A 26,500-nucleotide genomic window follows, 5' to 3' on the forward strand; every position below is an offset into this window, starting at 1 on the left:
CAAATCAAAAAAATAATTCTCTTCATTTTCAAGTGCAACTTTCAAAATTTCTCACCGTGTTTAAGAAAAAAATTGTTTTCTTTTTTCCTTTCTATCTTTTCTTTGCATCACTTGTATTTTTTCTGAATCTTTTTAAAGAAATTTTCAGGATTTTTTTTTCAAAGTGAAATTTATGAAATTTGTTAATCATCAAAAATATTATTCAATGCAAATGTGAATTCACAAATTCTAAGATACTGACATGTTTCATATCCAATTCATCAGAAATATTATTTTACACATTATAATGATTTGCAAGTTTGTTTTGGAAATAAATTCCTGATTACAGAAACAGCTGATATAGCAGAAGTACTATAGGTGGCTAGCTGTATACACAGGGGATATCTGACAGTAACACAAGTAACATACGTAGGCATTTCTGCCGAATCCTGTCGTGTGAGACGTCTGAAGTTAGAAAAAAACAAAAAATGGAGTAAATATGAGGAATTTTTTTCCACAAAATAAAAGATCAGAAGACAGAATATATGCAAGAGATTAGAACGAACCATGTTACAAGGCGTAGCCCTTGATGGTGATAACATGACTTATCCATCATGACAGAGGTAATCCTGTTTTAATGTTAACCATGATGACAACCAGGATGTCACAAAAATCAATACTGTATTTATCCCACAATAAGCCCAGAGGGACAACATATAAATTCTTAAAGACAAGTGGAGCTCCCTATGTAATGATACAGCATGCACATTTCATCGTGTGTGGACTACCATTACAGGCAGGCAGTCAAATTCTCATTGAGTGCTGGTGGTGATACTACTTGTGATATTCAAGGAACCAATTTAATAAAAGAAATGAGAAATATGTAGAAAGATAAAGAAAGACATGTTCTGATATTTCTGAAGGATTTTGATTTCAGAATATTTTATTGTCTTGGTGGGTTTGACAATAGGAATTGGGCAACAGGCAGAGCCTATGAAAGCCGTCTCCTTGAAGGATCAGTGTATACAGCTACTTAATCAACATACAGCTGAACACCTATCTCCAACAAACATGGGGAAATCAACTTTCAGCACAAGATTATCAAGTTTTAGACATCAAGCTGAGGAGCAGATAATTTTTAAATTACTTCTTTCAATACATTAAAAGTTACATCTGCCTTGCTACAAGGGTATATACTACACTTAAAACATTAAAATTACTAAAATTATCAAACAAAAATGTGGCTCCTCTCAGGACTTTTAAAAGATCAAAATTGAATATCACTTCATACTGACCACACTTAACACTTAATAATGCAGAGATTTCTGATGAAATAGAAACTACAAGAGACATGAAAAATTGCTCTCATACATACACATATTTAATGTTTGACTAATTTTTATAAATAGCAACAGTGACTTAGACCTTCGAATCCTGACACACCGTACATGAACTAATATAAGGCATCCCTGAAGTTGACTTTTGAATAAAGCTCCATTAAAATCCTTAGGACATGAAGGTGCTAGGTTGACAAGAGTGATTTGTAATGGGAAAAAAAACTGAATCGGACAAGAAAGGGAGAGAAAAACATCAGTAACACTATTTACGTTTCTCAACTCACTAGAAAGAACTTTATATATATTTAATTGCGACAAGCCACCTTATTGATATATTTGATTTACCGCGGGAACTCTTTAGTACTATCTGGCAGGATAAGTAGTAGATAAATGCTTGGTCTAACATATTATTGACGTGGTAGTAGGAACCACTGGATAAAAACTTGTTAATAAATATATACTGATATGAAAACTAGACTAATATGACTTTTACATTCTGAAATAAAATGACGAAAAACAGATAACTGAAATAAAGAAAAGTTAAAATATTAGACTATACTGTTTAAAATAATATAGATTTATCAACTCTATAATTCTTAGCTAATATATGGTCATTATAGTTATATCTAACATATGTACTGAAGTTTAATGAAGGGGATACAATGTGAAATATAAGGGATGTTGTATGATTGTAGACATAGATGGTAAGTACATGTATATACAAGAGATCCTAATATTATTTTAAACCATGGGTTTCTGTGGGGCCAGAAAAAGTCTATGAATTGTAAGAATCTAAGGGCTCGCACCTTAAATCAAATAGCGTAAAACTGAATTAATTTTGGGGTTGTTTGTCAATCTAAGGAGTCAAGATAAAGGTTTTGAGGGTCACAGAAAACCCTGTTAACTATCAAAGGCGTTCATGATCCAGTGAATGTCTTCACACTACCTACCCTTATATTAAAGTTCATTATACATATTTAACACATATTTTTTTATTTCATTTTATTTATCATAAATGAATGTCTGAATTCTAAATGAAAACGAATCTCATTTACAGATTTTGTTGTCGATTTGTTCATTTTTGACAAGACCTTGATGGTTTAGCTAATGTGTTATAATAGAGGACCCTTCAGAAATAAGTCACTATAACCGACATACTCCGTAAAACTAGCTCAACTAACAAGCTTACCTAGATCTTCCAGGACTGTAATAGAAAATAATACTAGTCAAGTCTCACCCTATAGAATGTGTCTCTCCCTTCAATAGCCTCATACCCTACAGAATGTTTCTCTCTCTTCAATAGCCTCAGACCTTACAGAATGTGTCTCTCTCTTCAATAGCCTCATACCTTACAGAATGTGTCTCTCTCTTCAATAGCCTTATACCCTACAGAATGTGTCTCTCCCTTCAATAGCCTCATACCCTACATAATGTGTCTCTCTCTTCAATAGCCTCATACCTTACAGAATGTGTCTCTCTCTTCAATAGCCTTATACCCTACAGAATGTGTCTCTCCCTTCAAAAGCCTCATACCCTACAGAATGTGTCTCTCCCTTCAATAGCCTCATACCCTACAGAATGTTTCTCTCCCTTCAATAGACTCTCCCTTCAATAGCCTCATACCCTACAGAATGTGTCTTTCCCTTCAATAGCCTCAAAACCTACAGAATGTTTCTCTCCCTTCAATAGCCTCATACCCTACAAAAGGTGTCTCTCCCTTCAATAGCCTCATACCCTACAGAATGTTTCTCTCCCTTCAATAGCCTCATACCCTACAAAACGTGTCTCTCCCTTCAATAGCCTCAAAACCTACAGAATGTGTCTCTCCCTTCAATAGCCTCAAAACCTACAGAATGTGTCTCATCCTTCAAACATGTCATACTCCACAGGATGTGTCTTTCTCTTTACCAGTTTCGTACTCTACAAAACAAGTCACTCTCTTTAATAGCCTCATACTCTATATAATGCATCTCTTTCCTCTACAGTCCCATACTCTACAGAGTGTGTCTCTCCCTTTCATAGCCTTAGATACTCTCCAGAACAAGTCACTCTCTTTGATAGCCTCATACTCCACAGATTCAATTTCAATAAAAAGATTTACCTTTCAGCAGCCGAAGCAGCAACCTCCGCCCTTTTCTTCCTGTCGTCTGGTGCAGGTCGATCAAGGGGGCTGATGTTACCCCCCGGTGAATCTCCCCTCGCCGTGGACAACGCTGACATTGTAGGGTCAAAGTCTTGTAACTGTTAACATAATACAATACAAAGTCATCGTCTCTATTGAATTCATTATGTCAACTAGCCTTTTTGTTGGCTGGGTTTATCATCTAGAACAGCTAAGGTCATTTTGCGTCAGGGTCTCTTTGTAGAAACTGGTGCTTATTTCAATCTGAAGCAATTAGGACAAAGTGTCTTACTCAAAGACACAATCTTGTCAGTAGAAACTAGTCCATTTTTCAGCTTCCTGAGAAACGTAAACTACCACGGGTAGGAAGCGATGAAATATGCACCTCAGACCTTCATATGAGAAAACGTAGACCAACACACTAATCAACTAAACTATCATGGCCCCTCTGCCAAACAACTGATGTTGACTGTATTATATGATACTCAACTCACGACAATGCTTGGATCACTTCATATTTAATTAATCTGGATCAGTATGGATAGTTTCCTATTTAAAAATCAATTTCTGAAAGACGATACATTCAATATAATATTCAAGTGTAGAATATATATATAATTGAATTACATGAAAATATCAGAAAGTACAGCCAACGTCACTGCTTCTATATAGGTAGTGAATCAATGGGTCCTACGCCTTTCACCCGGACACCCGAGGGTATGCAGGGGATTGATTAGAAAGAAGGATCTATTTCAACAGCCTAGAGGTAGGTTCTTCAATCTTTTATTTGCCAGCATGTTTCGCCTTTTATGTCAGGCTTCTTAAGGACCAACCTGACCAACCTGAAGAAGTCCGACATAAAAGGCAAAACCGGCAGACATATCACCTAATAAAACATTATCTTTCACTTTATACATGAGAACTTGAAGTTGGAAACTCTAATCATTATAGACGTTTCAATTTTTTCCCTTTATGTTATTTTCCTCAGATTGTGCTTTCTGCAGATGTAACAGTTAATAAGAAAATGCAAGTTCAAAACAAGTTGTTGAAACATTTTTACACTCACCTTTTCCAGCGAGCCTCGGACAGGGTCCAAATTCTCAGTTCCCAGGTTCATTATTCTCTCTGATAAGTTGTTGTCAATACCAAAGTCCTAATAAAAAAGTTTATATTTAAATTAAAGATAAATAAAAACAAACACAAAAAAGCTTTGTAAAGTCAATAAAACTTTGTATTAAAAAAAAAAACATCTTTCTCAAAGGAAAATATTGGTTGAAGAAATGTGGAAAATAGTTTACATGTTGTTGAAAAAAATAAGTAACAGTCATTCCTGTAGAACATCTATCCTACACCCAGATTTCAGGTTTTGTTTAGGGTACCACCCATACAATTTAATTGACCATCTGCAAAGAAGTAATAGGCAGGCAGTTTAACTATGAATTGAGGTGATTTATTTTCGAATTCTGGGGTCATGAAGACGTTTTACTGGAATAGCCCTCATGAAATGTATATGACCTAATCCTTTCCAGGAGTACTGATATTTTTAATGACCTCAGTAAACACACATCTGTTTCACCGGTAGCTTAAATAACTGGTCAGTACTCACAATGTCTTTGCCATAATCCTCGCTATCACTGTCAGATTCCTTGTGACCAATCTTGTCACTGTCTGAGTCCTATCAAAGACAAAATATATTTTTAATTTCATAATTTACTTCTCCAACGATCTGATTAATGGTGTAATCACCTTGTTTCAAACTAAGAATTATTTAATCATCTATGCTATTTCACATACCGCTTAAAATATGTTTTAAAATGAAGGATTTTCATAATAGTCTATTGTGAATACAAACACCTGATAAATTTATTTCTGTCTTAGAAAAATATGATAAGGAATCCCTTTTAGAAAAGCTAAAAAACTCGGCAAAATCTGCCCGAGAAATTCATTCTTCCTAAGAAATCACCAATTGGGAAAGTTTCAGTACTCATACGTTCTCTCTTTAACAGATATAATAATCAGACACCTATGCGATTACCATGCACATAAAATTTCTCAATTTATCATTTCTTTCAGGAGCAGACTCAAAACCAAATCGTGTTTTATTTAATTACTGGATCAATTGAAATTCTGTCGTGAAAACATTTTAAAAAAATCAATTAGAATTCTCTGATGAGATGGTACTATACTTCTCATACAGAGTGAAACAAGTTCACCTACCTCATACCCTAGGCCAGCGACATCGTGAACCTCAAGTTCCACACTGTGACGTCCAGGTCGCTCATGATCAGCCTGTAAGTGGAAAATTCCATTAATAACGACAATTAAAGGTTATCTATAACATCTTACTTACTGGGAAATCATTCTGCCAAGTCAAAACAAACATCAAAATTTCTTTTTTTTAAATGGAAGATGAAATGGACTCATATAGCTTACTACACATAATACTTTTAAAAAAATACTTAAGTTGTGTTTTGCTTAATTTTCAAAAAATTTTAAATCTGAAAATTAACGTTTTTAGGCATTTTGATAATCTGGATGTTGATGTTTATAGTGGAGTACATTGTATACTCACTTCCTCATCCTCAAATTCTACAGAGTAGATGGGGATACTCATGCTACTCGTCAAATTTCCACTCTTGCTTAAGTTTACGGCTTGACCAGACTTGAAAGACCCTGTTGTTGTGTTCATACTTGACCGCATCTATAACAAAAAAAAATCATGTAATTCATTTTTCTTTAATATTTTCATATAAAGAACAGCATAACACTCAAATACATTCCTCAGTAACAAGTCTCGAGTAAAATTCAATAATAATGGATCAAATCACCATTAGAGTTTGAATCACTTCCCTTCAATCCCTTTAACTTACTCTATATGTAAAAACATATTAAAAAGAACTTATACAAAAATCTTTCTCCAACAATGAGTATCAAACATTTTCTTATAAAACGTCTGTTTCACTATAAGTTAGACATGACTGGATAATTTACTAACAAATGAAAATAATACAAAAAGACTTCGAGAGAAAATCAAATCAGACTTACACTTCTCCATTTAAAATGACTATAGTATATTACAAATACAATCAGGTATGTCATGCACAATCTCCAAGTTTTGACAACTTTTTGAGAGCAAGAAATATTTGCCATGCATTAAAATGAAGAACTACTGAGTATCTTGTCTAAACTGTAATACTAGTTATTTTCTTATTTCATATAGCGCCTTACAAAAATGCATTAATAATTGTGAAGTTGCATTTTTTCCCCTTCATTATCAATGCTTCTACAACTGCCGGCCATTGTGTTCTAAAGCGTACCAACAGTCACAACTGTCCACGAAAGCCTGCGACTAAAACTAATTTCATTCCATTTAAATGATGTTTAACAGAACTTGTTATTTATATACAGTATTTCATACAAAATGATAAAAAAAAAATTTGAAAAAATTATATTCAAAGTATCAACAGGTGAAGACTGTTTTTGTAAGAACACTACCACAACATCAATCTGTTGGGTAAAATCATGACATCACTTTACACTCTTATACTGGGTAGCTCAAAAATAAAGGTACAAAAATGCCCCCACCCCCACCCCCTGATACCCCTACATACAATTAGAATGATACTTGATGAATTACTGCTACGGAGATGAATCCATGAATTCTAGCAAGAGTACAAATAATACAGGTGTATGTCCTGGTAAATAGAGAAAACTCTAAACACTCTATCAGAAGACATTCAGCTGTAACTATTTTTCACTGAGAGATGACATAAAATTCTATTAAAAATTCTGTTTCAGCAAGATTATTCAAAAGTACCTATGTAGCATCTTGAACATACACACTTTCAGCTGTGGTCATATTCTATCACATTTCAAACTTAAAATAATGTACTACCCTGTGAACAGCAGGGACATTATTTTTGAAGCAGGGTTTCTCTTCTCTGCTGGTGGATACCTCACTGAAGGAAATACAGAAGCTCCTCACATGCCATCCAGAGTGATTGTTACAAAGTGTTTACTTAATTACACTGTGAACAATTACATGGTGCAGAGATTCGTGAGTAACATTTTTAGCAATAAAAAAAATAAATCTGAAAGAAGAGAGCGAACTCAACTCCCTTACACCTGTTCACACACAACTGCAAAAATGAAGCATACATAGAAAAACATCACAGGTGATACCACAGAACCTCAATCTGATATGTTTCGACTTTTGTATTTCTTTTTTTAACAGTATCTTTGCAGTCTTACAATTAGGAACTGAAACATTTTATAGCATAAATTGCTTATTAAGAAATTTTTCAAAATATTTCATTTTCTAATTCAATATTTTTACATTTCTACAGATTCACTGCAAACTCAGTAGTTGTGGATCAATTCAGTCATTAAATTCAGAATATATTTAGTTCACTTTGCACCAAGAACAAAACTAAGTAAAACAATCATATAAGGATTTTCTTTGTTCAAATGAGATTTGAAAGTTTCTTAATTTTGCCATTTCTTACAAATGATTGATTGTAAATGAGGTTCCTGAATAAAGCGCTTTCAAAACACTCTCACATCACTGTACAAAACACTCAGAACAAGCAGTCAAGACACTGAATATGTTTCATACTGATATCTAGAACACCTTCCTTTCCCATATGATTTTAAAAAAAGAAAATTAAGTATTTTATAGAAAAAAATACCTTTCAAAAAATGGAAGTGTAAATTATTGTTGATTCTAAGTATAAATATTCATAAACCGGACATAAAATGTTAAGAATTTCTCATGACTACATGTCAACCTTAATCCGAAAGATGATATGACAAAGCAATGAATTGGAATTCTAAATTTGGCAATGATTTTAGTATGATGGGCAAGATTTAAATAAATATATCACAGCAGTAAAATCACTACAACCTAGTCGGACAGAATACTCACTGGAGAGCCCTACAACATAAACCACAGCTCAATTGTTACCTCCCTTTTTACCATCAAGAGAAATAAACAGAGTTGTTGCCCTTTAAAATATTTCCTATCACTAATGCTTGCCTTCAGGATGAGTGTACTGTTTCAATTATCATTATTAAGAACCAAGATTGAAAATAACTGGTGATTCATAAAGTTTCCTGACAAGTTTTACAGGATTTGACAGGATATAAAGTTATGTAATGAGATAAAGTTTTTAACTATTTTTTACAACCAATGATCTAGGTTTTACATTCTATGGTCAACAAATACATTTTGTTTTACTGCTAAGTATTTCTGATAAATAGAAGATCAGAAATCACCTGGAAACATGGATAAAATCAAGAACATCATTTATAAATTTCTTCAACTATTTGAAAAGCCTCATTTTCAACAACAGAGATTTCATTGTCCATGGTGATGGAAGTGCTTCTATAAACATTGATTCCAGAACACATTGAGGTGTGTTGGGGTTTATTTGGCTCTGTATACTGACAAGTGAATGATATATAAGGTTTAGACTATGAATATGCCGTTAACATTACAAAAGCTCAAAACATAGAATAGTATAGAGCAGGATTCCTAAACTTTAAAAGGCAAATATCTATATAATTGTAGTTAGCACTGTAACAGCTGCTCATGTTTAGAGGTCTGGGTACTATTTCTAGAGTGAGCTCCATTCAAACTCAAACAATTATTCCAGGTATCCCAGGTATAGTTATAATATTTACACATACAGGCCACAGTAACAGTTCAGATGAGGAACTCTTCTGTGTTTTGAGATTCATTTCCTAACCATATAAGTGGTACACTCATCCTTAAATTATTGAAGAATCAGTCTGATTAACTATAAACGTTTGAAAAAAATAATAAATTAAGAACAAATAAAGTTTAAAACAGAAAACACATCTGGTTTCCATATAAGTAACAAGAAACTGCTTTGTTGTTTTACAAGACTAAAAAAGATACAAAACAAAAAGATATCATAAATTTGTCAATCAACGAAAAAAGTTGACTTGTCAAATATGTGAAACAGAAAAATTCTATACCCAAACAATCCATCACAGAGCACAACAACACAGTATTGTGAATATTTTATATCAACTTACAGGTTGACTAGTGCCAGCAGATCCCCTAAGGGGCCCCAATGATCCTCCAGACTTCATCGGTTCCAGTCCACTCCCTTGTCCAGGCCCCCCACGGTGAAGGGAGGGAGTACCCAGGCTCTGTTCTGCTTTTAATGGACCAAGCTGCTATAAATACAAACAATACACAAGATTGTTCATTAGCTATGAGAAATGCTGTACATTATTTATCACAAATTATTTGTGAAAAGAGTGTTATGTGAAAAGTGTGTAATGTGAACATTGTTATGTGAAAATTGTGATGTGAACATGTGAAAAGTGTGATGTGAACATTGTTATGTGAAAAGTGTGATGTGAACATTGTTATGTGAGCATTGTTATGTGAAAAGTGAATGATGTGATGTGAATAGTGTTTCATGAATAGTGTACTATGCATTCAGGGTGTTATGTGAATAGTCCAGATGACATAATGTGCGTCTGTGACACAGTATTTTAATGGGAAATCATGTTTACATGTGTCATTCATATCAATTCTAAATACCATTGCAAAGAAGTTAAATTATTACATATAAATTAAGTAATTCATCACAGAGCATAATATTGATGACTTTTGTATCTCAACAATCACGACAGTAATAATAGATTTTATCAAAGCAGAGTTTTTTCCGTCCTATTTTGGACATAAACTATCCAAAATAGAGTCACAGAGTATAATATTGATGACTTTCACATCCTAACAACCAGAACAAAAGATGTATTATGTGTATTTTATCACAGCTGGGTTTTGTCCATCCTATTTTGGACAGACATTAACTTCACATATCAACTTACTTTTAATGTAGACTGTTTGTTTTGTTTGTCTTTTTTCTTCTTTCCATCTTCTTTTCCCAATTTGCCTTTCTTTCCTCCTAAAAAATATGATATTTTACCTCACCAAACCAAAGCATACAAACAGTATATTGGAACCATGGATCCTAGTACACCTCTCAATGTCAATACTGTACTATCAACATGGAAAACAGGAAAATCTATTTTCTTTTTCTTTTTATTCTTTTTGTTATGATTATCGGATGGTTTATACCAAAATGTGTTTAGATATTTGTGTTTAGATATTGTCTTCTTTGTACATACAAATTTATAAAAAAGATTTAACAATTTTAATCCAAACCAAAGCCAATATCATACTTGAATATGACACAACTAATTGACAAGCATTCAGAATCTGTAATTCATAAGAGGCTGGTCCAGGAACAATGATATAAACACAATTATTTCAGGGAATTACCTGGGTAACATTCAACTTGAAGGTTGTATTATAAATAAAAGAAATAAAAGTTTAATCCAGAACCATTCCAAGATATGTCAATCTAATTGTTAAACCATTTTATACTTTAAACTGACCAACTGTTGCAGCTCCAGGTCCTTGACCTCCAGGCCCTGATCTTGACCCTCCACCTGTAAATAAAAATAAACAATTATAATGGAAAATTATATCTGCATCCTGAGGATTCCTAAACAGGCTAAATATTTCTTTCCTAATTTTTATAGGGACTGGGGTGGCCCAGAGGTTAAGGTAATCTGATTGTCTTTATCACCAGCCCTCTACCTCTGGGTCATGAGTTTGAGGCCAGCATGGGGTGGTTTTATGGTACTGGCAACCACCCCAGGCCTTGTACTGGTCAGTAATTTTTCTGTGGGAACTCCTGCTTTCCTTGCCACAAAAAATGCAACAAGTAATTTTGTAGATTTTTTCTGGTCCAGAGTACAATATCCAAAATTTTGATTAGTCCTGTCATGAAGAGATAAAATGTTTTCTCAAAATTTGGGCAAATCCCAAACGAAAAACAGGAGTCCAGAACTCAACTAGAATAGTCATCCAGGGGCCAACTCACACCCCGCTGCAACAAATAAATGGGAATTCCTTTTCAAGAAGGGAAGTTTGCTCAACCTGATATAGATTACACACATCTACAATGTATAAGGATTATAGTCAGCAAGTATCGTTGCAATCAATTCAGTTGTTTAGGAGGAGTAGTTGGTACATTGTTGCATCTACAGATAGACAGGAAGAGCACCTGATTTCAGTATACCTCATGCAAACTACGTTGTTGGGGGTGCAGGGTTGTAAATATTTTCCTTGAGGGGGTTATACATATTTGAGTCCCAAAATACCACTGTGGCACTTCCTTAAAAGACACTGTCTGTTAACAGGATGTAAAACAACAATAAGCAATAAATCCTATGCTATGACTGGCTAGCTTAAGTGTCCAAACTTGAAACAATTTAACTTACCCATGATATATTTCTTGCGTTCTTCAGCCACCATTTTTCTATAGAACTCATCACATGGATGGTCCCAGATGCTTTCCCCTGAGGCGAAGTTAAAATAGTAGATGTCATCATTGGGATCTTGGCTGAAACAAAAAAAAAGGAAGTTATGATATGAATGGAAGAATAAATACGACAAACATACATAGACCTGGCCTAAAAACCTTATTTCATGAAATTTCGCTTTCAAAAATGAATTTTGGAACTTGTTTTCACATATTCTGAGAACCCAACTATCAATTATTAAATTAATATCCTGATATACATAAACTGTTGCCACGGTGATACCATTCATGTATATCCATATACTTTTTTTTTTACATGCTAGCTTAGTAAATTTATATATACAATATTTTAAAAAATTTGGCTCGATGAAGAAGTTAAATAAAATACCTTTTTTAATTTCTTAATTGATAATTCATGCAATATAATTTTACACAAGAGAGATGATGGCTTTCCTACATTGCTATAACAAGAAAGGTCATAATAATTACCATAAATTTCTGCGTATAATGCAAACTTTTTCAAGCTAAAACTGTGTCAAAAAGGGGGTGCACACTATACGCAGGAACATGCCATTCCTGTTAGGTTATTGTGATGGTATTGATTTTTTTAAACATTTCTTATAAATAAAATTTATCTTTAAAATATGAACTTTATTTATTTTACAATTGCAAAACAAGTTATTTCAAACTTATACTAATCACTCTTGTTGGTCCAGATGTAAGCGTGAGAGGGTTCTTATTGTGGGAGGAAACTGGAGTACCCCAAGTAACCCACATGGTCAGGCAGGTGATCTCTTGCCTTTTCAAACCCCTGATAGCTAGGTGAAAGGCGAGTATGTTACCACTGCACCACCTGACCATCCTTAACAACATCTTCTTCAGCTGTGCTGTGTTCCAGACCACCTATGATATATATCACTTTGAAGCAACCATAATATACTGACAGAACTGATATACATACCATGGTCTCCAATGTTCTGGCAGGGGAGCATTGATTCCCTCCCTTGCAATCCATAAAAGGTGAGGCTCTGTACGTGGGTCAATACCGATGATTTGTGCATACTCAATGATCTCTGAAAATCCAGAATGAAAATTTGTATTTTTAAATACACCCATATTCAAGCTAAAAAAATTCACAGAAATGATTGTCTAGTTGGAATTTTTTACCTTTTTGCTTATAAAATTGTTTTCTGCTGATTACTATTTTATCTATAAGTTGTTAACTTTGTGAAAGCTTAACACAGGGGGGTGGAGGCACAACGTCCCATAATCGAAAAGTTCAAGGTGAATTATAAAGGAGCTGCTTGTGTTGTCATCACTCTTGACAAGCATTTTAGTGAGAGCTTGTAAACTATGAGCTGCAATATACTGCTAGGCTAGATAGATCTCTTTAACTTTATCTTGATCAACAGAGCATAACACTAGTAAACCAGAACCTCTGCATTCAAATCCTAAAGGAGGCATTGAAATAGATGATTACCTCTTCTACATTTGGCTTTGACATCCATGTATTTACCCAAAGAATAATATTTTGCCATGTCCTGTTTAACATCATTGTATCCCCTGAAAACTGGGACAAATTATTTTCTGTAGGGGAGTAGGTAGCCCTAGTATAAAACTGTCCACAATACATCGCTTGACTAAAGAATATTCTTTTTAGCTGCATCAGTAAAACTAATGATGTCCCAGGTTAGAATCCAAGTTAAGGGAAATAAATAAATAATAACCTCTATCACATCAGTTTTAATCAGTTGTACTTTCCAGTTCATCCTGCCGAAATCTTAAAGAGTTAGCAGTTGAGGACCAAAGAATGGATGTTTAAACAAAATACAATCTTAAAGAGGCAATGAGAAGTTAAAATTCCACTGAAGGAATATAAATCTGCTAATTCCTCTCTACTTAAGCATGTTTAGGTGAGAAAGATAAGTTCCATAAAGATAAGCTTCTGACCAACACTCTATTTAATTTATAAAAATTAGAATAAAACCTTAATATTTTCTAACAAATTCTGATTAAAACACTCTTTTCCTCATTGGATTGTTATATAATCATTATCAGTAGCTTACAATAAAAAACAACACCCATATCATGGTAATATAAAAATCATACATTATTAATGGGCCATCTGCCAACTGATCTCTACCACTGACATTCAACTTAAGCCATTATCATTCCAAGAGTATATAATCAACAATGCTCTTACCATCTTCGCTAGGCTGATAATTCTCGTCATAATCCTCCTCCAGGATAACCTGGTCATTGATCATCATCCTTCCCGCCTCCATTCTGTGTCCTCTTTAACTTTCTTCAATAAAACATTTGATTGTTGCAAAGTGCAATGAAAAGCATCACGCCAAATTATTTTGTCTCAAGATAATTTCCTATTTATAATTGTTTTTAAAGTGACTTGTGTATACTGAGAACAATATTTGTTAATGGAACTGATGTAATACGCTGTAGATCGAATCATGCAGAATGTAAACAAGACACTTGAATCATTTTTGACATTTCTCCAGAGCATTGTTTTTGTCCAGACACGTTCCGATAAACAAATATCGACAATTTTCGTCTTAATATCACATATCGCACAGAAAAAGGGGTTCCCTACGACATATACTTACATTCCGAAGAAGCACAAATTACAAAAGCGCCATGTTCTCCTGTTTCGTCAGTTTAAAACCATGTTTAATTTTTCACCAAGTTTAAACATCTTGCTATTTTCACGCCATACTGCTTCCTTGACAGTGAGGAATTGTGGGAATTTTCCCTCTTCCTGAGGACTAGTTATTATTTAATGTAAGGACATGGTGCACATTTAAACAAAGATTCCATAATGTTGTCGCAATGTAGTTTGAAGCTATTATCTTAATCGTTGGTTTAATGCACGTCTGCGAAAAAATACGTCGTTGTTTAAAATGATCGAAAAAATGGGGGGAAATCATTATTTTCTTTTTTTATAAGAGTTGCGTCCCTTGTGTCGTAAAACGTGATACCCACATGGTTGTTGTACTGACGTTCTCAAAAGAGGCAAAAATGCTTGTTCAGATAAGCATCGTTTTTAAAATTAAGTAGAGATTTGTTGAATTTCATGAAACATTTTATCTAACTCTGCATTGTATAACAAAATCAGCCACTACAGTAGATCCATGTATTTCTTCAAAATTATTATCAAAATGAAATAGGTACTGTCTAAAAGCGAGCGCAAGTTGATAACCAAGACGCACAATCGAACGCCTGATACATGACTTCAATAAGCATGTGTTTTGGTTTTATTTAAATTTGCATGAGTTTTACAAAATTTTAACAAGACACACGCCGACATATCCACATGTACTGGTTAATGTGTTGTAGTCTTCTCTGTCTTCCTCTACTACACATGAATGCATCATCATCAGGCGGTAGTTGGATGGTGCAGCGGAAACACAATCGTTTTTCACCTTACCGCCCGAGGTTCGATTCCTGACGTGAAAAGAAAATGTGTCATCTGCCCTACCCGTTGGTTTTGTACGGGTACTCCGGTTTCCTCCCTCAATAAGACCCCTCGCAAGCTTACATCCGGGCCAACAAGAATGATTAGTATAAGCTGAGTTTACTTTTCTTGCAATTGTCATAAAATACATTAAGTTTATATTCTATAGATGTTTTTTTTTTTATTTATACAAAATAAAGGCAACCAATATGAGATTCCAAAAATGTTTCCAAAAAGTTTCAAAACATCAATACCATCACATTAACCGAACAGGACCTTTCATGTTATAGCAATGCAGGAAACACATTATCTCTCTTGTGTGAAATTATATAAATGAGGCATGTTATTTATCAAATGATCAATTGTTTAAAGTAATATCAATTTGTGACAGTTTGTGTAAATTAATCGTTAAATACGATTAGCAGTGTTGTGACGTATTTTGTGGTTGTAAGGTTTATAGGTATTTATGTAGGAGTTATCTCCCTTACATTGTTAATTTGATTAAATGATGTATGTATTTTAGATCAGACCTGTAGCGTGTGTGTGTGTGCGGTTTTTTTTTTTTTTTTTTTTAATTTGTTATAGGGTTGTTTCTCGCGATTCTTATGTGACAGAGAAACAAAAATAGCAGTTATTATTATAAAGAAATAACACTTTGTCATATATATGAGGATTTTTATCAGTATATCTCATTTCTGTAAGGACATTGATTTAATGTCCTCGGACCCACGGAGATAAATATAGACCCACAAAGATTATCTATCAAATTAAAAGCAGACTAAGATTTATCAAAGTCTACAGAACCTTAATGGGAAAAAACATTGGAAAGTGACTTAAGGAGGGGAAGTAATTAATCAAGAATAGAAAGAAACGGAGGAATAGGACGATCACAGCCAGGAGATTGATGTCATGGAAATTATAAAACTATATGAAATATGTTATATTTTATCTTTGCATACTGTATGTAATATGAATAACTGTTTAAACAAACAGGATACACTATTCTGCTGTTCACAAATGTATTTATAAGCATGTACTCTTTACTAAAATTTTGGACTTTACAATGAACCATATTTTAAAATAGATATTTCCATCAGTTTATCAACAATCGATAATAAGGAGGCAGGCCTGTAAATAGTTTGGATAGAATTTTCTTTTTTGTACACGGGTGTTACATTAGACATCTTTCAATCTGTAGGAATCACACTAGATGTGAGTGATTTGTTACAAAGTAAACTTAGAGGGTTACATAAAACATCAACAGATTCTTTAAGTAATCGAGGATTTACGAGATCAGGACCAATGGCTTTAGAACAATGAGGATTTAATATAGCATCTCTGACATCTGTAGCAGTAATATTGATATTTGAAAAAAATATTATTAAAGTCAATATCAGTATTTAGTAGGACAGCGTTTGTATCGTCAACAGCTGACTGGGAATAGAAAAAAAAACTTTGAACAAAGACGCTTTATCGAAATCCTCTGATGTAGCAGTGTTATTGTGAAGACGTGATGGTGTGGTGGTGTTTCTATCAGCTGTCAACAACATTACACAGTTTCCCACCACATCTTCACCCTGAGATATTCTAAGGAACACATAGAGGTTATGAATATGTTTGGCTTTAGCCCGTTTAATTGTGTTAATAGATATTTGACGAATTTGACGGAATTCAGTTCAGTGAGTGATAGTGGGCGTTCGTTTGGCTGGTTATGAACACGTTTATGTTTCTGAATTAACCTATGAATTTCATTGGACATCCAAGTTGGTTCGTGAGATCTAACAGTTACTGTTTTATTTGGAATACAAGCAATGTCAAATAGTATATCTGTAACTGAGTTTAAAACTGAAGTATATATATCAACATCAATTAATGTATTTCAGCTAACAAATCTTAATTTGTTTCTAAATGAATAATTATTTCATTGATCAAAGAGCTAAATGTTGCGCTTGAAACTTTTCTGCATCGCCTTAGTGATATTAAAGAGCAGGAAGCTGGACAATGGTACCTAGCTGGTTGATCAAACTTTTACCGACAATACATTTGCTAATAATATTAGGGTTGTTAGTGCAGACTATGTCTATTAACGAGATAAAAACTTCAGTATAGAATGTTGGAGAATCTACTAATTGTACAAGATCAAATAATATATATCATACAGATGAGAAGAAAGATTATCATGTCACAAGAGTAGATTAGCATTAAAATCACCTGTTTTTACGATATTAATAATACCAGCGTTAAAAGCATATTCGACAGATTGAGAAATATGAGACCACATGATAACTAGAGAGTTTGGAGGCCTATAAAACTTACAGTGTAAAATGTCTCTGTACCGAGAACTATTTCCAGTTATACTCATTCTATGGTTGGTAATTCTAGATCTCGTCTTTTTTTAGCAGTAATCTTAAACATAGACAGATATACTCCCACCAAACCGATTGGGCCTACATTGACAGAATGGGTCAGAATAACCGGGCAAGATGAAATGAGAAATATCATTCTCATCCAGCCATGTCTCAGTAAAGGATAATATAGTAGACATATTAAATTCGGTATTAAGTAAATCGAGTTTTGTTTAAAACTTCTGAACATAAAGATGAACTTGTAATTTGGAAAATCAGTATAAATGTTGTTTTTTTAATATATTTGCAATGAGAAATTCTTTATTTCAATATTTCATAAACTTTCTTTTTCTGAAAGATCCTCGCCAGCAATAGATGTCTTATTACTGTACCATATTGGTATTTGCTGGGAAAATTCTAAACATTCAAACACTTTTCCATATACATCCAACGATCGCAGTTTTAATGAAGTTAGGGGCGGGATTGGTTTCGCGCCGGACCTTTCGGCTGCTTCCGTGTAAGAGACGATGTATTTCTCGTTCACGGAAAGTAACGAAAGTTCCCGAACCTAAAACAGGAAACAGGTACATCGGAGAGCAAGCATGCTATATCTTGAATGATTTAAATTGTAATTCTTTAACGAGTTTTCGGTTACGTGCGTTTCAACCAACTATCGTATATGTTTGTTAAATTTATTAGAATTTTTAAGACTTTTTATGATTTCCCTAACACACGAAAGCTTAGAAAGTTATTTTGTCGGTCAAAATATTTTAATCCATTCGGCAACGAGTCGACTATAATCATTGCATGCGGCAAGTGTATTGTGGGTAATAAAGTTTCAGCCACACTTCCGTTTAAAGTTGATCGTATGAGCAGCATAGGCTTGTTGGATTTGAATGATCACATACAATACCGTAAAGCGCTCGCTTCCCTCGCTTTTATTATTGAAATTACTCTGTTTGTACTTAAAATATCCTTTGCTCATTAGTCTCGGACCCGTGAAGAACCATTTCAAGTTAGCTACGCTATGTCGACGAATTATCACCAACCAGATATATTCTGATGACATCACTAAATCTCGGAGACGCTTAAGATAGTTAACAGTGACCCAGAAGTACACATGTTGTACATAAAATCATCATTTGAACGGAATGACATTATAATGACAGAAAAACACAATAAATAAAGGCGCGAAAATGATGCATATCTGTGTTGATGTGTAATGTGAAATGTACTACAAGCAGGAATTTCCTGATATTGGTTAACCCTAATTAGCATACTGTTAGATGTATCTTAATCAGGAGGTCTCTATGGATGAACATGGTTTTGTCGACATAGATTGGGTTATATATATAACCATGTACAGAATTGCTTGTGAGCAAGAGATAAACATAGTAGTGATGTAAGAATTGATCCTTGGGTGTGGCACACCTCTGTCACATCTGTGACATAATTCTGGGTAAATTGTTTGACGATTGAGATACCAACCTGATAATCAGTTATACTCTCACATGGAAATCAAAAGAGAAAGCCAGTCATTGTATGAGGATTCTGACATTGGTCGTGTCCACCCAAAGGAGTTTAAAGTGAATGAGCTGTAATTTGGGAATATCTGAAATACCCAACCTATAGGCATGTATACCATTGATGGGTGATTCAGGTGAGCAATACAGGCCCTATCGACCTTTTGTTACGTATATTAATACTAATTGATATATGTTTGATTGTTAGAATTAGTCATAAAAAACAAGATACAAGAAAGATTTTAGCAGCATTACCCTCACTTAAAATCTACACATGGTCTTGATTTTGACTTCAGTCCAATACATGTAAAATATAAATTTGTAGGTATACATACGAGTTTAAGTTTAATTATATCTAGTAACAGAGAGGTGTACAAAATGATATCTACCTGTAACAGAGTCAAGTGTACAAAATGATATTACCTGTAACAGACAGGTGTACAAAATGATATCTACCTGTAACAAAGTCAGGTGTACAAAATGATATTTATCTGTAACAGACAGGTGTACAAAATGGTATCTACCTGTAACAGACAGGTGTACAAAATGATATCTACTTGTAACAGACAGGTGTACAAAATGATATCTACTTGTAACAGACAGGTGTACAAAATGATATCTACTTGTAACAGACTGGTATACAAAATGATATCTACCTGTAACAGACAGGTGTACAAAATGGTATCTACCTGTAACAGACAGGTGTACAAAATGATATCTACCTGTAACAGACGGGTGTACAAAATGGTATCTACCTGTAACAGACTGGTATACAAAATGATATCTACCTGTAACAGAGTCAGGTGTACAAAATGATATCTACTTGTAACAGACAGGTATACAAAATGATATCTACCTGTAACAGAGTGAGGTGTACTAAATGGTATCTACCTGTAACAGACTGGTATACAAAATGATATCTACCTGTAACAGACAGGTGTACAAAATGGTATCTACCTGTAACAGACAGGTGTACAAAATGATATCTACCTGTAACAGACGGGTGTACAAAATGATATCTACCTGTAACAGACAGGTGTACAAAATGATATCTACCTGTAACAGACCGGTGAACAAAATGATATCTACCTGTAACAGACAGGTGTACAAAATGATATCTACCTGTAACAGAGTCAGGTGTACAAAATGATATCTACCTGTAACAGACATGTGTACAAAATGATATCTACCTGTAACAGACTGGAGTACAAAATGATATCTACCTGTAACATACAGGTGTACAAAATGATATCTACCTGTAACAGACAGGTGTACAAAATGATATTTACCTGTAACAGACCGGTGAACAAAATGATATCTACCTGTAACAGACAGGTGTACAAAATGATATCTACTTGTAACAGAGTCAGGTGTACAAAATGATATATACCTGTAACAGAGTCGGGTGTACAAAATGATATTACCTGTAACAGACAGGTGTACAAAATGATATCTACCTGTAACAGAGTCAGGTGTACAAAATGATATCTACCTGTAACAGACAGGTGTACAAAATGGTATCTACCTGTAACAGACAGGTGTACAAAATGATATCTACTTGTAACAGACAGGTGTACAAAATGATATCTACTTGTAACAGACAGGTGTACAAAATGATATCTACCTGTAACAGACTGGTATACAAAATGATATCTACCTGTAACAGACAGGTGTACAAAATGGTATCTACCTGTAACAGACAGGTGTACAAAATGATATCTACCTGTAACAGACAGGTGTACAAAATGATATCTACCTGTAACAGACGGGTGTACAAAATGATATCTACCTGTAACAGACAGGTGTACAAAATGATATCTACCTGTAACAGACCGGTGAACAAAATGATATCTACCTGTAACAGACAGGTGTACAAAATGATATCTACCTGTAACAGAGTCAGGTGTACAAAATGATATCTACCTGTAACAGACATGTGTACAAAATGATATCTACCTGTAACAGACTGGAGTACAAAATGATATCTACCTGTAACATACAGGTGTACAAAATGATATCTACCTGTAACAGACAGGTGTACAAAATGATATTTACCTGTAACAGACCGGTGAACAAAATGATATCTACCTGTAACAGACAGGTGTACAAAATGATATCTACTTGTAACAGAGTCAGGTGTACAAAATGATATATACCTGTAACAGAGTCGGGTGTACAAAATGATATTACCTGTAACAGACAGGTGTACAAAATGATATCTACCTGTAACAGAGTCAGGTGTACAAAATGATATTTACCTGTAACAGACAGGTGTACAAAATGGTATCTACCTGTAACAGACAGGTGTACAAAATGATATCTACTTGTAACAGACAGGTGTACAAAATGATATCTACTTGTAACAGACAGGTGTACAAAATGATATCTACCTGTAACAGACTGGTATACAAAATGATATCTACCTGTAACAGACAGGTGTACAAAATGGTATCTACCTGTAACAGACAGGTGTACAAAATGATATCTACCTGTAACAGAGTGAGGTGTACTAAATGGTATCTACCTGTAACAGACTGGTATACAAAATGATATCTACCTGTAACAGACAGGTGTACAAAATGGTATCTACCTGTAACAGACAGGTGTACAAAATGATATCTACCTGTAACAGACGGGTGTACAAAATGATATCTACCTGTAACAGACAGGTGTACAAAATGATATCTACCTGTAACAGACCGGTGAACAAAATGATATCTACCTGTAACAGACAGGTGTACAAAATGATATCTACCTGTAACAGAGTCAGGTGTACAAAATGATATCTACCTGTAACAGACATGTGTACAAAATGATATCTACCTGTAACAGACTGGAGTACAAAATGATATTTACCTGTAACATACAGGTGTACAAAATGATATCTACCTGTAACAGACAGGTGTACAAAATGATATCTACCTGTAACAGACCGGTGAACAAAATGATATCTACCTGTAACAGACAGGTGTACAAAATGATATCTACTTGTAACAGAGTCAGGTGTACAAAATGATATCTACCTGTAAGAGACTGGAGTACAAAATGATATCTACCTGTAACATACAGGTGTACAAAATGATATCTACCTGTACCAGACATGTGTACAAAATGATATCTACCTGTAACAGACTGGAGTACACAATTATATCTACCTGTAACAGACAGGTGTATAAAATGATATCTACCTGTAACAGACAGGTGTACAAAATGGTATCTACCTGTAACAGAGTCAGGTGTACAAAATGATATCTACCTGTAACAGACATATGTACAAAATGATATCTACCTGTAACAGACAGGTGTAAAAAATGATATATACCTGTAACAGACAGGTGTACAAAATGATATCTACCTGTAACAGACCGGTGTACAAAATTATATCTACCTGTAACAGACATGTGTACAAAATGATATCTACCTGTAACAGACATGTGTACAAAATGATATCTTCCTGTAACAGACTGGAGTACACAATGATATCTACCTGTAACAGACAGGTGTACAAAATGATATCTACCTGTAACATACAGGTGTACAAAATGATAGTCACCAATTAACAAAAGGTACCTAGAAATATTGAAATTAGACATTCTAGAATTACATTATGTCTGCATTGTCTACAGTTTCTGGAATTTCAATTTGATTTTAGAAACCTTCAGGAATCTTAACAATTAGAAATATTGTAATGTAACACTCTGAAATTCCAATGTTTTGTCAATAATATCTGGCGTTTCAATTTAATGTAAGACATTTTCATGAATCTGAACAATCAGAAATATTGGAATATGATATTGTGAATGTACCTTATGTCAATATTTGTGTGTGATAAGATATGGAGAACGTGCATGAACCTACAATGATCAGAATATCAGAAACACATTATACTGGAATGTGAACAACTAACATACAGGAGTTATTCAGAATAACCTATGTTAGGTGGTCATTGTCCGGTGGACTGGACATTAAAAGATCTGTGGGTGACTGTCTCATCACACGTTAAATAGAATAGGTTTAGTTAGTTATCTGTGTAGGGTATCTATAGAAATAGGTTAGGAATTATAAGACAGTTCCAATATTTTTTTTCTTTATAAAATATCTAGATTTTTCATTCTTTATTTACTAAATGTACCAGGAATATTTTTTTCAGAAACTAAATGTATGGTAATGTCTTGTGTATTGCCCATTTAAATCAGAGGGAGACAGTTAGCATTTAAAGCAGTACTAATTCTTAAGAATGAAATAAAAATAAATTTCCAGCAATTACATTATTTATCTGTTGAATGCATTTTCAAAACAAAATGAAGATACTTCCAGAACCCTATAGGTACTTATATAAGAAAAACATAATTGACTATCATGAAGTTATGAAATTGGCTCTGAATGCTTTGTCCTCTGTCCGACCATCTGACTCTTCCGAATGTTTGTTTGGTGCAGTTTTGTGTTTGATATCTGAGAATGTTTTAGCGCCATATTGATTATATATTTGTATACGTGATGTAACTAGCGAGGTTCTACAGAATACAGATTGTAGGTTTTCAGGTTAGAATAGATTCATGTAATCTAGCTTGGAGTAGAATAGATTCATCAAATATATTTTTTGCGGTCTTTTACTGAGGAGGCCTCCACATGGCAAGGACTGGAAACAACTTGTATCTTTAATTTTTTATGTATGCTGGCGAACATCCTCATTTATAGAAAGAGAGAAGATGGATACAAAAAAATATATATGACCTTACAAAGGTATACGTTTTAATTATTTTTGAAAGGCCTTAAGATGGAAATTTCTTTTCCTATCAAAGTCAAAACAACAAGATGTTTATATATATACAATAAACCATTTAATGGTGTATAAATAACATTATTACAGAAAGAAATTTGAAATAATTACATCCAACTTTTGAAAAAAAAAAGATATTTCAGTTGATGCTTGAATACTTTTCAGAATGATTCAAATTTTGTAGACAAATTAAAAGAATAGTTTAAGAATTTCAGGAGAATGTTTAAGGTAATTTTTTTTATATATATAAATCTTGCTACAGTGTAATCTTTTTATTTCACAGAATTGTACACACAACTAAAGCATTACACACATGACCTTTTGACCCTTAAACAGCCAATCAAATGTGTTTTAACAGTGTCCACATAAAGGAATATTTGAATGTGCCATTAAAGTTTAAATGCTGGTTTTTAATCGTCTTGATCATGTCTTGATTTACATCCGTTTAAGATATATTTCTGGTTTACATCCCTCTTAAATTTGTTTACGATTTATATCATTTTATCATATTTCCTTGATTACGTCCCCTTAATCATATCTGGATTACATCCCTTCATATTTATGATATTCAAATATAACACTATATTTGTGTACATATTATAACAAAAAGAAATATGTTTGTTGTAATTTGGATGACTTTTTTACCCTCATGTATATATAACCAGAGAAAAAATAACAACATTCCAGATGATTCTTTGAGGTGATCAGCCCCTTTATTAAGACGAACACAAGAAGAGATGGTGAGTTATTTGTGAAATCTATTTTACTGCCACACAGAAATGCAACTGTATATTACTGGGAAAAATTTCGTGAAAAATTATCAAGAATGCTTAGGAAATAGTTATGCAATAAATTAATGTGATCTCTAATATTTGTCCGCAATAGATTACCTCCCTTTGAACTTGCTTCCAGTATACTGTTGTTTAGCCTGGTTCGTCAATTAAAAATATACCGATCAAGTATGTCTAGGTATATTGTATTAGAGAGAATGCACTAAAATCATTAAAGGAATTTTATTTCCTAAGTGCTTTTTTGTCATTGTTTATACATATAGATTAAACATTACACGTGTGCACTTTCTGTAAGAGATTTTAATACATCAATACATTATTATCAACAAAACATTTACATTGACAGTGTCACTGATAAAAATCTTGAAATCTGTGTATCTTGTGTATGACTGACTTTTTTGCCGATATATTAAGTATAGCTGTGAACTTGACAGACCTTCACATCAGGCATAGCTTTAACCTTTTTTTACTTCTTCATGTGATAATATGTGACATTGGCATTAATTATTCATGAAACAGAGCTGTGACTTTGACATTAATGTCTTCATTAGTATAACATAGCTGTGACCTTGACATTGTTGTCTCTATATGGTGAAACTCTTACTTTGATATCGCTGACTTCATGCAATAAAACTAGAATCTTAACATTGATTGTTGTCCTTATTAGGTGGATCTGTGACCTTGACATTGCTCCTTCGTTAAGAAAAACTGTGACCTTGACTTTACTGTCTTTATTTTGTAAAGCTGTGGTCTGATATTCACTTCTTTATATGTACAGCTGTGACCTTGACATAACTATTATCATGTAATGCTTACATGACATTGGTAATTCAGTAGGTAAAACCATGACCTTGACATTGGCTTCATTCTTTAAACTATTTTTTCTCAATAACCAATGAACCAAATGTTCATGTGATTTTTGTCTGGTATGTTCCTAGGATGATGCCCAACAAAGTTTGCCGAAAGAAATTAACTCGACCTATATCAAAGGTCACAGGGGTCAGATTTGTTAAACCCTTCAACCACTACTTATGCATTGAGGGGCCTGGATGCAGGACATCTGGCTGGTATGTTTCTATGATGAAGCCCGACAAATATGCAAAAATAAATAACCTTCATCTATGTTCAAGGTCACTGGGGTCAATTTTGTGAAAACTTTCATACAACTTCTTCTCATGAACTACAAGGCCTAGATGCATAATGTTTGGCTTGTATGTTCCGAGGATGAAGCCCTTCAAAGTTTCGAAAAGAAATAACTAACTTTAACCATGGCAAAATTTTCCTGTAAACAATAATGAAGTTTGGCAACTATAACTATTTCTGGCAATATGCTGATGCTTCATTCTAATCAATAAAAACACAACAGAATTATGAAATTTATTATTTTATTTTTTTGTTCATTTCAATAATAATATGTTGTATTTACACCAACTTAATGTTAAAATCTTTTGTACAGTTTTTTTTATTATTTAAATTGACTCGAAATAGTATACAGAAAAATATCCTCACATAATGGATCTGATGTACAATATATAAATGCATAGAAGGCACATAGCCAGACATACAGTCATCATGTCTCAACTCTCAGAGCCCTCTGCCATCACGATTCTTTATATACATATAAATATCACTTTGTGTAGGGGTTCTCACTGTTTCTATATGCCTTAGATACTGCAAAATCACTTTTTTGTGAGGGAAAATATTTTTGAGTCAACTTACAATACCATATAACATGAACTTAACCATGAGAGTAATTTTTCCTAGTTTTATTATTAGCTATTACAG

The 26,500-nt window shown here is 33.7% G+C and overlaps 1 protein-coding gene across 1 annotated transcript in view; it reads right to left on the reverse strand.

Moving 5' to 3' along the window:
- LOC132560787 (centrosomal protein of 164 kDa-like) overlaps window positions 1-14,077 on the reverse strand; it is a 45,040-nt gene extending 30,963 nt beyond the window's left edge. Inside the window, 12 exon segments of the mRNA XM_060225462.1 lie at window positions 3,246-3,293; window positions 3,418-3,557; window positions 4,505-4,591; window positions 5,045-5,113; window positions 5,656-5,727; window positions 6,011-6,139; window positions 9,499-9,639; window positions 10,306-10,382; window positions 10,876-10,929; window positions 11,767-11,888; window positions 12,769-12,880; window positions 14,011-14,077. Of these exon segments, the coding sequence (XP_060081445.1) occupies window positions 3,246-3,293; window positions 3,418-3,557; window positions 4,505-4,591; window positions 5,045-5,113; window positions 5,656-5,727; window positions 6,011-6,139; window positions 9,499-9,639; window positions 10,306-10,382; window positions 10,876-10,929; window positions 11,767-11,888; window positions 12,769-12,880; window positions 14,011-14,077 (1,118 nt within the window).
- Between the last annotated feature and the right edge of the window lie 12,423 nt (window positions 14,078-26,500).

The sequence above is a fragment of the Ylistrum balloti genome, unplaced genomic scaffold (genome assembly GCF_031769215.1).
Source record: "Ylistrum balloti isolate Yb309-2 unplaced genomic scaffold, AGI_CSIRO_Ybal_v1 Utg371114, whole genome shotgun sequence".
NCBI lineage: Eukaryota > Metazoa > Mollusca > Bivalvia > Pectinida > Pectinidae > Ylistrum > Ylistrum balloti.